This window comes from Carcharodon carcharias, chromosome 13, assembly GCF_017639515.1.
Source record: "Carcharodon carcharias isolate sCarCar2 chromosome 13, sCarCar2.pri, whole genome shotgun sequence".
NCBI lineage: Eukaryota > Metazoa > Chordata > Chondrichthyes > Lamniformes > Lamnidae > Carcharodon > Carcharodon carcharias.
The window spans coordinates 86,469,532-86,482,473 of record NC_054479.1 but is presented as its reverse complement, the minus strand read 5'-3'; the positions used below and the strand labels follow the sequence as shown (position 1 = coordinate 86,482,473).

The 12,942-nt window shown below is 43.5% G+C and overlaps 1 protein-coding gene across 3 annotated transcripts in view; it reads right to left on the bottom strand.

Annotated features, from left to right (window-relative positions):
• Window positions 1–12,942, bottom strand: part of itpr2 (inositol 1,4,5-trisphosphate receptor, type 2) — a 472,778-nt gene that overhangs the window by 418,374 nt on the left and 41,462 nt on the right. For all 3 annotated transcript variants that reach the window (XM_041202236.1, XM_041202237.1, XM_041202238.1), the window contains exon 2: window positions 9,142–9,212. In XM_041202236.1, the coding sequence (XP_041058170.1) occupies window positions 9,142–9,212 (71 nt within the window). The remainder of the gene's footprint in view (window positions 1–9,141; window positions 9,213–12,942) is intronic.

Here is a 12,942-nt window from a genome sequence, read left to right as displayed (position 1 = left end):
CCCATTTAGCTTCTTACCTTCTGAAAAATAAATGACTTTCATATTCCTCCCACCAAAGTGAACCAAAATCACTTTTCACGATACAATCACCAAATGATTATGGGAAATGAGACAACCATTCAGCCTGTTGCATCTGTGCCAGCTCTCTGCAAGAGAAATTCAGCTGGTCCCACTCCCATCTTTTCCCTGTGGCCCTGCAAATCTTCTCTCTTCAGATAGTTATTCAATTCCCTTCAGAAAGCCTCGAAAGGATCTGCCTCCACCGCACTCTCCGGCAGCTTGTGTTCCAGACCCTAACTACTCACTGCGGGAAAGCTGAGATTTCATTTTGTTTGCAGAGTAGAGTTTACCAAAAAGGAACTGAGAGCTTTGATGAAAGGGAAACACTGAACTACAGCTGGCAATTAGGATCGTGTCTTGTAACATGGGTATAGGAAGTTAAGGCTTGCAAATAGACCAAGTGGAAAGCTAGTATGTACCCCAAAGGAGCAGCTGCAATTCTCCACATGCACAGCATTCCCCAATGGAAGCACACACTGAGATTCCAACAGAAAACCCTATAGAACAGGAGGAAAATTTAGAGAGGAAGTAATCCTAAACTGTTGCTGTATACTTATCGGCTGTGGAGCAGTTTTAGCAGAAGCACAGTAGTGACATTCCCAATAGAAAATACTTTGACCTCAAAATACCTATTACAGTACGGCCCTTTGATCTCTTGGTATCTAAATGAAGTCACCAACATCGAAATGGCTGGTGTGCCAGTTACATCAAGTAATCTCACCATTGTGGTGCTGGGTGGGTCAGTAGATTAAAAAAATCAAATCTAATGCAATACACAATACAGCAAAATCAAAAGTCTACGTTCCACTGTCAAGAGCGTCAGTAACCAGAGTACACAGCTTCACAAGGTAATTGACCAAAGAACCAAGTGGGAGATAAATTTTATGCAGCAGGCTTTGACAATCTGCCTAACAAGGTGGTGGAAGCAGATTCAATAGTAACTTTCAGAAGGAAATTGAGTAAATACTTGAAAATGAAACATTTGCAGGGCTCTGAAGAAAGGATAGCAGAGAGGCAGTACAGACACGATGGGCCAAATGGCCTCCACCTGTGTTGCATCATTCTGCGATTTGATTCATTGCCTGAAGTGTTCCTTGGTTTCATACTGCAGCTCAGTTGCACTTCCTGATTGTGGTGCTTGTCAGCTCTATTGATCTCTACATGCACTCTTTCTTTGATTAATAATCCTAATCTTTTGTTGTGGAACAATTTGTGTGTGTCACTGATCATACATTGCATAGATTGGAAATCCTTGAGAAAGACTCAGCGTACTGAAGCAGAACATGCTGGGAGGAAATTCAAACAGCCAAGGTAAGAACACAGGGGAAAATACCATCTCCCACCAATAAGCCTTTGTTTCCTAAAAAAAAACAACTCCCCAGTCAAATCAAAAATATGTAGTATACTCAATCATGAGAGGTTACAGCTAAGGTGCGTGATCACTAAGAGAGCAATCAGGATCAACCAGACTGGTAGATCGAGCTTTAGAATCTTCTGTTGCAGTGATAATTGCCAAAACACCATCTTTCAGAAGAAACTGACTCATCACAAGGGGTGGGGGGGTGGGGGGGGGAGAACAACAACAGAAACATCCTTGGGCTGTTGGAACAAATCCCTAACAGGTGCGCACCTAAGACAGTCATATGTTTAAGTTTGGATCTCAGCAGTTTAATCCCACAAAACAATTTTAAAATGCTCAGCAAGATCCCAAAAGCATCAATGTGATAATGGCCAGGTAGCCTGTTTCTGTGACGTTAATTGCAGGATATATATATTGGTCAAGACACCGGGATGAGCTTCACTGCCATTCTTGCAATGGAACCCTGAGAGCTTTTACATCCACCCAAGAGAGCAGACAGGGCCTCGGTTTAAAGCCTCATCCAAAAAAAAAGGGACCTCTGCTGGCGCGACACTCCGATAGTACGATGCTGGAGTGTCAGTCTGGATTGTGCGCTCAGGTCTCTGGAGTGGGGTTTGAACCACAACCTCAGCCCTACGGCTGAGGATCAGTACTTCCTTTATCGGTTTACGAATTTCACTTTCAAAAGAGCATTCCCAATCACTGTTAACAGCTAAAGCAGCAATGCCAGCCTGCCTGCAAATATGCAGAATGTAACAATTCTAGCGCATGCCATAACCTGCCTGATGCACTTATCACAGGTTAATTTGCCATTCTTTTTCAATCATGCCCAGTTGGCAACTCCTTTCCAAAAGGAGTTTCTCGTTAGCTTGTTCCAACCAAAAGAATGAAAATATGATTTTCACAACTGCGCAATTTTATTTTTAAAAATTTGATTTTAATCATGGGTGGTTAAGTACAGATGAGGGAGTCCATTTGGCCCACTGGCCCTTCCTTAAATACCAATGGTGCCTTTGGCCCAATAACACCAGAGACCTCCCTTCCCTTTGTCTACCTGGGACACCATCCCATCCTTCACATTCACCGTCGTCAACCACACAAAGTCAGCTCTTCCCATCGTAAACAATGTCACAAAACCTGTAACCGTAGAAGGGGGTGACGTGGCTCATTGCATTGGTCTTTGAACAACTGGTCTTTCAGCAACAATTGCATTTATATGGCGCCTTTGATGCGGTAAAACATCCTAAGGCTCTTCACAGATGGGTCATCAGGCAAAAGGCTTGAGGCTGAGCGAAAGGGGGAGATATAAAGGCGTGTGTTTTAAGCTGTGGTTAAAGGAGGAGATGGTGGCAATTCCTGAGCTTTAGGGCCTTGGCATGGCCACTGATGTTAGGGCAAACAAAGCGAAGAAAATGCATTGATTGGTTCCAGGAACGATAGTCAAAAATAGCAGACTTTTCCAACGTAGCAGACATGTACTCCAGAGATTTTTCAGTGTTCCGCAATCAGATATCATAATGCCAGACTGGATGAACCATGTCAACAATGTGACAGGGAGAACTACCAGCAGTGGTTACTCCTGCACTCCAGGGCTTCTTTGAAGCAGATTGTTTCCTTTCACTAATACCTCCTTTACTTTTACGAAACCAATTTGCAACCCATTGAGTTTTGCTGGTTAGACTTGGGATTTGTATGGCATTTATGAAAGAATTAAAGCTTCTCAGAATTTAGTCTGCATTGTGGTTTTATTACCGCTGTTACCATTATAGTTATTTCTTTGTTTGCATTCACCACAAAGATTGGCCCTCATAGCAAACCCATGCTCCCGGCAAACTATTTTGGATCACATTGCCGGAAGGAAACCTTTTCACCTTTGGAAAATGTATGGACAAAGGTGATGTCCTCACACTGTGTGCTGCAGATTTCTCCAAACTAGCAGAAATCACAAATCATACAATTCAGGCTACAACCTAAGCTGCTTTAATTTTAAAAAGTAAGGTTACAAAGAATCAATAATCAACTGGCATGAGAGCGTGAAAGTTGTGCTTAACGTTGTGGTATCTGGTGCAAAGCAAAATAAATTCTGAGATCACAGCTATTCCCTTCAGTAACTTTCAAACATGACCTCAGTGTCATCATGACCTCTCAACTCCCTGACCCACAGAGTGAACAGGAAACTGAAGAACACGGAACAGCAACCTGGAGAGATGGTAGCACTCTCATCTTGAGTCAGAGGGATATGGGTTCAAATCCCACTCGAGACTGACACTTCAGTGCATTGCAATTTGTGAGAACATCAGAAACACAGAATGCTTACAGCACAGGCCGAGGCCATTCAGAATGTCATGTTTGTGCTGGCCCTCTGCAAGAGTAATGCAGTTAGCCCCACACCCCTGCAAATATTTTCCCTTCAGATAATTATCCAATTCTCTTTCATATTAAACCTGCCTCCACCACACTCTCAGGCAGTGCATTCCAGATCCTAACCACTTGCTGCACTCAAGCTAGCAATCAGGTTTCTTACATTAAGAATTTTGACAAAATCGGCTGTAAAGCACTTTGGGACATCCTGAGGATGTGAAAGGTGCTATAGAAATGCAAATACTTGTATTTCTAAAACAAAGTAATGAAATGTAGGCAGTGAAGAGTGATCAAGGACCACATTCCCCCCTCCTTCAATGACTGTTTTTAACAGGATTAAAATAAAAACACAATAAGCTGAATAAATAAACAAAACTGAAAACAAAGGCAACAGCAAATATGTGGGTCTTGTGTCTGAAGCAGCAGCTTTTGTGTTTTTTCCCCAGTTGCCCAACAATAAAATAGCTCAAATCAACCATGACTTTGAGTGTCCTGCCAGGTCCAAAACAATCAGCTGGTTACCAATAGCCAACAAGGAGCAACTATCACAAAACAGTCAGGTCAAGGACCAACAAGCACAGGCCAATGACAGTTGTGAATTTTTTTTGAGTCACGTCCTTACCGACAAACCAATCAGCCGCCCAGCAACAGACAAGCCCTATCTGGCACGGAATTAGTTGTTTTCACATTTATGATTCAAATGCAAAGCTTGCGAGGAAAAACAGTTGATCTATTTTGCAGAACTACAAATTCAAGGGCAGAGCTGCAACAATGTCTTTGGGACACCCAACTCCAGGCTGCATGCCAATAAATCTAGTTGCATAATCGCCATAGTCAAGGACAAAGCATTGTTGAATAGCAGCTCCAGAACATGAAGCCTGATTCTCAGTATAGCAATGTGGTACCTCAATGGATTGTAATCGATAACCAGTCCAAGAGACTGCCCGAAATTAAAACTAACCAGTAAACAATCAGGAATTGGGCATTTCAGTGGTTACTTGTTACTTCTTTGAGTACTAAAGCAGTTGGCTGACCACCCCAAATGGGCACATTATGAAGCTGAATTTAATAAACCTGGTAATACATGGGTTCTAGAATGAATAGCCGTGAAACTGACCGATGCAGGTTAAAAAATGCAGCTTAGAAAGAAAAGAATGAATTTGCATTTATATAGCGCTTTTCACAACCGCAGAACATCAAAATTTTCAGACAGGGTGCTGCTTTTGAAGTGTAGTCACTGGTGTGTTTGTAAGAAATGGAGGGACCACACACAGCAATGTTCTTCCAGGTGAAACAATGAAGAGCAATGAGATAATGATCAGAAAATCCATTTTACTGAAACAAAGGCAAAACACTACAGACCCTGGAAGCCCAAACTATAAACAGAAAATGCTGGAAATACTCAGTGAGCCAGGCAGCAACTGTGGGGAGAGTGAGAGTGTTAATGTTTCAAGTCATTGATCATTCACTAGAACTGGAACAATTTAGAGATGCATTAGGTTTTAAACAAGTATAGAGATAGCGAAAGGGGAGAGAGGAGGGGAAAGGAGGAAAGGACAAAAAGGTAGGTCTGTGATGTCAATGCCTAACAATCCTTAACAATGTAATTGATAAATGTCAATTACATTGCTAAGGTTAAAAGAAACAGGTTATGGGTATTAATTACCTTTGAACACATGTCCCTGCTTGTCACACAGGAGACTGGAATTCAATTGATCGACCAGGAGCAGTCATTGTCTAAGTAATTACTGACTGAAGCAGTCGATCTGTTTGAGCGGACTGGAAAACGCCACAACAACTTGCAAGTCAAAAACAAAAATACCTGGAAAAACTGTAAAAAAAATTTGCATGTCACGTGTCTGTTGATGACCAGCTCGGGGCCAAAGCCATCCACAGCTTTAAAATGGAGGTGCTTGGTCCCGACTGCACCCAAGGTGTCGAGGCGGCCCAAGCATGCGGTGGACTCCTGTCTGAACGGACCCCCTTTCAGACGGAATTTCACATCGGCCCCAGGTCCCAAAACCTTCCTTGGGAACCTGAGCCCCACAGTTTGAGCTTCCTTGCAGAAATTCCCTCCATGCCTTTCCACTCTGCACAGAGGGGTTTCCTGTATGGGCTGCTGCTGTACACCCTCCACTTCCTCGCCCTCGTCAACTGGACACACAGTTGTGTTCTGTCCTGCCATCCAGAGGTGGTGGGGGTCCCCAGTGAAGGGCTCTCTATGTAGGAGCCCTCCCCTTTACTATCAGGGATTTGAAGTGGAGGGTGTTGCATGCAGCAATCTCATGTAATAGGAGGCTGAGATGGTTCGCGGACTCCCAGGCTGCCGGTAATTTCTGCTGCCTTGAAGAGTCAGTGTTCCATGTTTATACAGAGAGTGCAAGAGGTGGCAGCCCCTTTTTGATTATTTGAAGGGGCTGCTCCTCAAATTCTGGATGCACTTCAGCTGCATGCTGATCTTTGGCCACTCAGTGCAGAGGACCTTCTCATTGGTCTGCTCCTGAGCCTGGCCAAAGTAACCAGGCAGCAGGCAATGGAGAGGGGTTCTTAGACCTGACTGTCTGCCCCTATTCCATGGCTATGTTCGCAGCCAGGTGTGCCTGGAAAGAGAGCATGGGGTGTCTACCAGTACGCTTGACCTGGTGCTGCAGGGGATGGAGTGCATCAGCCCCGGGAATGACATTTTGATTTCATCCTTTGAAAGTTTTAATTTTGTTATAGTGCTCATTTAAGGGACTGTCACTCTTGTTTATTAGTTTATTTTATTGATTTATGGCTTTTCAAAAGGATATAAATAGGAGATAGCTGGGACACTGGGTTGTGTGTAAGGACAGCTGAGACTGAAAAAGTCAGTAAACTCTCGGTAAAGAAAAGCGCTTTGTATTGGTTTCAGCTTCACCAATCCGCTTGGGTCCTGTTAACACGTGATAGGTTGGAGGGCAGGAGAGATTAACTGGGATAAAGTGTGATGGTACAAGACAAAAGGAAATGGTAATGGGTCAAATAAAGGAACAAGAGCTGGGTCTAGAGGAAGTATAAATGGCAACAGCAAAATCATTACCAACCCCTGCTGGCTGATAAAAATAGAGTGGTGGTTATTATCTGAAATAATAACCATTATTATTTCAGTAATAAATGAAATATTGAGTTGAGTCTGAAAGTCTGAAGTGCCTAATCAAAAGAAGAGGTATTGTTACTTGAGTTTATATTGAGCGTCATTGGAACAGTGTAGGAGGTCGAGGATGGAGAGGTCAGAGTGCGAGTAGACTAGAAATTTAAAACAATACATGACTAGAGGCTCAAGGCCATGCTTGGAGACTGAACATTCAGCAAAATGATCACCCAACCTAAATTGAAAGAAGCACAAGTAAACCATTGTTTCACCAGGAGTGGGGTTAGGGATCCTGGATAGTGAGAAGGGAGGGAGGTAAAGAACAGGGTGTTGCCTTTCCTGCATTTGCATGGAAAGGAAAGGAAAGATGTTGCAGATGGTTGAAGATTGAAGTAGTGTATTTGAGAGAAAAGCATAAATGTGGGAAGGGGAAAGATGTGTTTGATGGTGGCTTCACACTGATGGTGGAAAATGGTCCATTGCATAAGGAGGCTGATGGGGTAGAAGGTGAGAACAAGTGGAACCCTATCCTGGCCCTGCAAGGAAGGGGAAGGGATGAGAGCTGAAGTGCGGGAAATGGGATGGATACGATGGAGGGGAATCCCCAGTTGAGGAAAATGGAATAAATATCAGAGGCACTGGTTTGGCAGTGGCATTGTCAGAACAGAAGTGACAGATGGAAAAACTGGGAGAATGGAATAGAATCCTTACAAGGGCCGGGATGAGGGGAAATCTAATCAAGGCAACTGTGGGAGTCAGTTGACTTATTGTGGATGTTATGGAATATTGTGTTCAGATTTCCAATATCTGCAGCACTTTGCTTTGTACCAGCATTTTCCAAAACTCATTTTCACAACCACATCTCCTCCCTCAGCAACTGACTCTGGCTCTGATGCAAACCATAGGGATACTGAAAATCCAGCCGTGTGTTTCGGATCCACCCACGATTACAGATATCTCCTAGACATTCAACGTTCCTTGAACTACTATTCTTGCTGCATCCTGAGATCCACACCCACCACCACATGAACCTCTATCTCTTCAGCAGCACCAATTCACTCTCTCAAAGCTCTCTTGGTCCAGTTTTATTTTAATCTTTCAACTTATCTGAACTTTGAGAAAACTAACTTTTTATCTTCCTTTCAGGTGTGAAGGATGACAGGTTTCAATAATTCATGGGTACCAATGCTCCTCTGGATCTTTCTTCACCTTCACTTCCCTCTGACTCCATCTGTTCTTCCAATATCACTCTTTGCTGTGTAATAATGATGTCCTCTCATCTACCTCTTTCAGACACTGAACAACCTATCCTTAGCAAACGTCTCAGCTTCGTCTACTAATACTCCCACTCCAATGAATTTCAAGCCCAGCATGACGCTGAGCTCTTTTGTTGTCTTCACCTCCTCACCCACTTCTTTGGTCAAGAGTCTTCCTCCCTCACAATGGACCCTTCAGAATTCTCGTTCCACCAGGAACCCTCCCTCTAGCCACTTTTCCTGTCCACATCATTTCATTGGGAACAGCCTGCACCTCAATTTCTCAACCAGTGACATTCCCTTCTTTCAGGTCCAACTTGAACACAGTCAAACCTGCTGACAAGGGTTGCAGCTTTTGTTGTTTGGTGAACCAACCTTTACTTAGCGGAGGCTGAACGCCAACTCTCTGACGTCCTCCTACCTCCCCAGGGCCATGCCCCCACCACCAAACATCAAGCCATGGTCTTCCAAACTGTCATTGAACCCACAGACTCCCAACAGCTTCTTGGGCTACACTTCCTCACACCCTCCCTTCTGTAAAGGCTATTCCATTCTCCCAATTTCTTCATATCCATTGCATCTGTTCTGTTGATGCAATCTTCCATACTAGCACCTCTGAGACGTCTTCCATTTTCCTCAACTGAGGCTTTTCCCCACCATGGGCCCTTCACTGTGTCGGACCATTTCCTGGAATCCTGATCTCATCCCTTCCTCCCAGGGCCACAATGAGCTTCCCCCTTTCGTCATGACCTTCCACTGCCTCAGTGGACTTAGACTTCTCAAACTTTTACATCACGCGAATTTGTTACAAGATATTATTAAATTGGATCACACAAATTGAGGGATTAGGGAAACATGCTACAGTCTAATTCAAAAACACCTCTGCTGACGGAGAGACGGAGAGGGGATAAGGAAGTTCAGTGTCTCCGTCTCCTGTCCAGAACAAAACATTCTTCCATTTGAAGCAAAACGGTTTGTCCCAATTAACTTACCTCTGAATTTCTTTGGAGGATTGGCCAGATCTCCAGCTTCTGGCTGAACCACACATCTATCATCCACCAACCTATGAAAAGGAAAGCATTTTAATTAGCTGAGACACCAAAGTGCGAGTTTATTCTTAACTTTGTAATCTATAAACACATCTTTATAGAGATGGGCTAAGATTACGTTTGCTCCTTCCAAACAGTAAGATGCATTATAGATCAATTAAATATATTAAACTCTTTAATGACCAGGTGGCCAGATGGATTAATATTGGATTACAAAGTAATATTTATTCTGCATCCTCCCATATTACTTTTGTAGCAACAAGATTATCTGACACAGGAAAGTAAACCTCTCACACCCTGCCACGTGATAGAGGGTAGCAGTCAAACACTCCACATACAAATACCACTGCAGTGACATATTAAGAATGTGGACAAAAGTAAAGTTTCCAGAATTGGTGCTTCCATTTAGACAGGGAGGATTCAGCCCACTGAACCCACTCAATCCCTCATTTTTCCTAAATTCCTTAATATTCTTATTTCCCCATGTGTAATTCAATTGGCAGCACTCTTCTCTAGTCAGAAGATACAAGTTCAAGTCCCCACTCCAAAGACTTTGAACACAAAATCTAGGTTGATATCCCCAGTGCAGTTTCGAGGCAGTGCTGCACTGCGAGAGGTGCATCTGACAGATGTGATGCTCAACGTGTATGCCTTCTTGAATGGACATAAGCAATCCCATGTATATTTTGAATAAGAGTTCAGGGAGCTCTCCCTGATATCCTGGCCAATATTTATTTCTCAGCTGACATCACTAAAACAGACTATTATGTCATTACAGTTTGTGGGATCTTATTGCGTGTAAATTGGTTGCTCTGTTTTTTACAATGCAACAGTGGCTGTAATGCACTTAGGGGTGTCCTGGGGCCATGAGAAGACCCTTATATAAATGCAAATCTTGATTTCTTACTTTCTCTATCCCTTTCAAGCACCTTACTTGATTCTGCATCCAAGGCTTTTTGGGGTATGTTGCTCTGCACAGACACTTTTTCTTCTTTTAATTTCATCCATCTAATCTTAAGAATATGTTTCCTGGTTCAGCATTTAAATACTTAAAAGGAGAAGCCGTACTTCTGCTATTACAAATGCAGGATTTCATGAGATGGTTATGTTTTAAACGGTCTCTTTTAATTCAAGGTAAAATGGAGTAGTTGAGAGGGGCACATGGCTTCCTCCTAATTCTGCCCAGCCACAGACCCATGTAACCTGGTTGCCATGGGGACAGGAACCCAGGTCAAGCTCTATTGTAAGCAAGATGCCAATTTTTTACACCTGGAAACAAAGGAAAATACAACTGAACTTACTGCTGCTAGATTTACTGATCCAGGAACCCTGGATAGAGAGAGAAAGTGTTTACCAGAGGGAGAGAGACAGGAAAACAGCAGCCACTGCGAACATGGAGGCAAAAGGAAGTTTTCTGTTGGCCATCAGGCAGGATGCTGGTGGGAGCTGATTCTCTGGTTGAAGAGATGGCACCTGTGAAGATTTAAGGTTACTGGAAGGTTCGCCCTGGCATGGCTGGGAGAATGAATCACTGGGTGCTTGAAGATGATTCAGGGACTCTCCGAAGATTGATGGAAAAGACCTTGAATGGGCACTGGACATTGCCACTCAGTTAATTGGGGAGATGTGAGCCTGTTGGAATTTGAGAGTAATTTTGGATGATTTCTGTAAAGAGTACAATTCTGTGGAGAGTGTGGTGTAATGTATCAGCAAGTTGAGGGGTTTTCAGTTGCATTAGGAAGTTAAGGGTGAATATCTTTTCTGTAGTTTAGAGTCTTAGTTGTCCCCAAGTAATGTTAAATGATATTTATTTTAGTTTGTTTGTTACAGTATAATCTTAAAACTTGAAATCTTGCCGTGCAATTCCTTTGTACTGATCACTGGAAAATTTCTCGGTTTTAAAAATTAATTGGTCTCTACAGGGATCATGACACCAGCTAACTTGATTGAAATGTTTAAGGCCTTTACGGCTCCACATGTCTCAGGAATATTTTTTTAAATTTGTATTTCGCAGGTGGGTGTTGCTGATTAGGCCAACACATTTTATTGCCCTTCCCTAATTGCCCTCGAGAAGGTGGTGGTGAGCCACGCTCGTGAACTGCTACAGACCATGAGGTGTAGGTACACCCACAGTGCTGTTAGGAAGGGAGTTCCAGGATTTTGACCCAGCGACAGTGAAGGAACAGCAATATAATTCTAATCAGGATGGTGAGTGGCTTGGAGGGCAGCTTCCAAATGGTGGAGTTCCCATGTATCTGCTGCCCTTTGTCCTTCAGGCTGGTGAGTTCCTGGGTTTGGAAGGTGCTTCAAAGGGGCCTTGGTGAATTTCTGCAGTGCATCTTGTAGATGGTGCACACTGCTGCTACTGTGCATCGGTGGTGGAGGGAGTGGATGTTGAAGGTGGGGAATGGGCGCCAATCAAGTGGGCGCCTTGTCCTGGATGGTGTCAAGCTTCTTGAGTGTTTTTGGATCTGCACGCATCCAGGCAACTTGGGAATATTCCATCACACTCCTGACTTGTGCCTCATAGATGGTGGACAGGCTTTGGGGAGTCAGGAGGGGAGTTATCCATTGGAGAATCCCCAGCCTCTGACCTGCTCTTGTAGCCGGTGTTTATACAGCTGATCCAATTCAGTTTTTGGTCAATCCCCAGATGTTGATAGTGGGGATTCAGTGATAGTAATGCCACTGAATGAAAGGGAGATTCTCTTTTGTTGGAGGTGGTCATTGTCTGGCACGAAAATTACTTGTCACTTGTCAGCCCAAGCCTGAATGTTGTCCAGATCTTGCTGCATTTGGGCATGGACTGCTTCAGTATCTGAGGAGTCATGAATGGTGAACATTGCAATCAGCAGCAACATCCAGGCCTCTGACCTTATGATGGAGGGAAAATCATTGATGAAGCAGCTGAAGATGGTTTGACCTAGGACACTATCCTAAGGAACACCTGCAGTGTTGTCTTAGGACGGAGATGATTGACATCCGACAATCACAATCATCTTCCTTTGTGCTAGGTCTGACTCCAACCAGTGGAGAGTTTTCCCCCTGTTTCTCATTGACTCCAGTTTTGCTGGGGCTCCCTGATGCCACACTTGGTCAAATGCTGCCTTGATGCCAAGGGCAGTCACTCTCATCTCACCTCTTGAGTTCAGCTCCTTTGTCCATGTTTGGATTAAGGTTGTAATGAGGTCAGGAGCTCAGTGGCCCTGGCAGAACCTAAACTGAGCAAGTGCTGCTGGATAACACTGTCGATGACACTTTCTATCACTTCGCTGATGACCAAGAGTAGACTGATGGGGCAGTAAATGGCTAGGTTGGATTTGTCCTGCTTTTTGTCTAGACCTATAATCTATATAATTATAACTATAATCTAACTATTTAACTATATGATCTATTAACAACTATATAATTTAACAAAATCACCTATACAATTTGTCTGAATCTATAATCTAGATTTATCCAGTCTCTGATCACGGCTACTATCCTGGCCACTGCTTTGGGATTGTGTCCCCCTGTCAGTGCTCCTGCTGGATTTCAGAGGAACAGGAGTAGGCCATTCAGCCCATTAAGCTTGCTACACCATTCAGTTAGATCATGGCTGATCTTTGTCTCAACTCCATTTACCCTCCTTTGTTGCATACACCTTGACATCCTTGCCCAACAAAATTCTAGTAATCTCAAGAGTTCAAGTGGATACAGGACTATAATCTCACATGTGCTTTACTAACAATGGCATTAATGGAT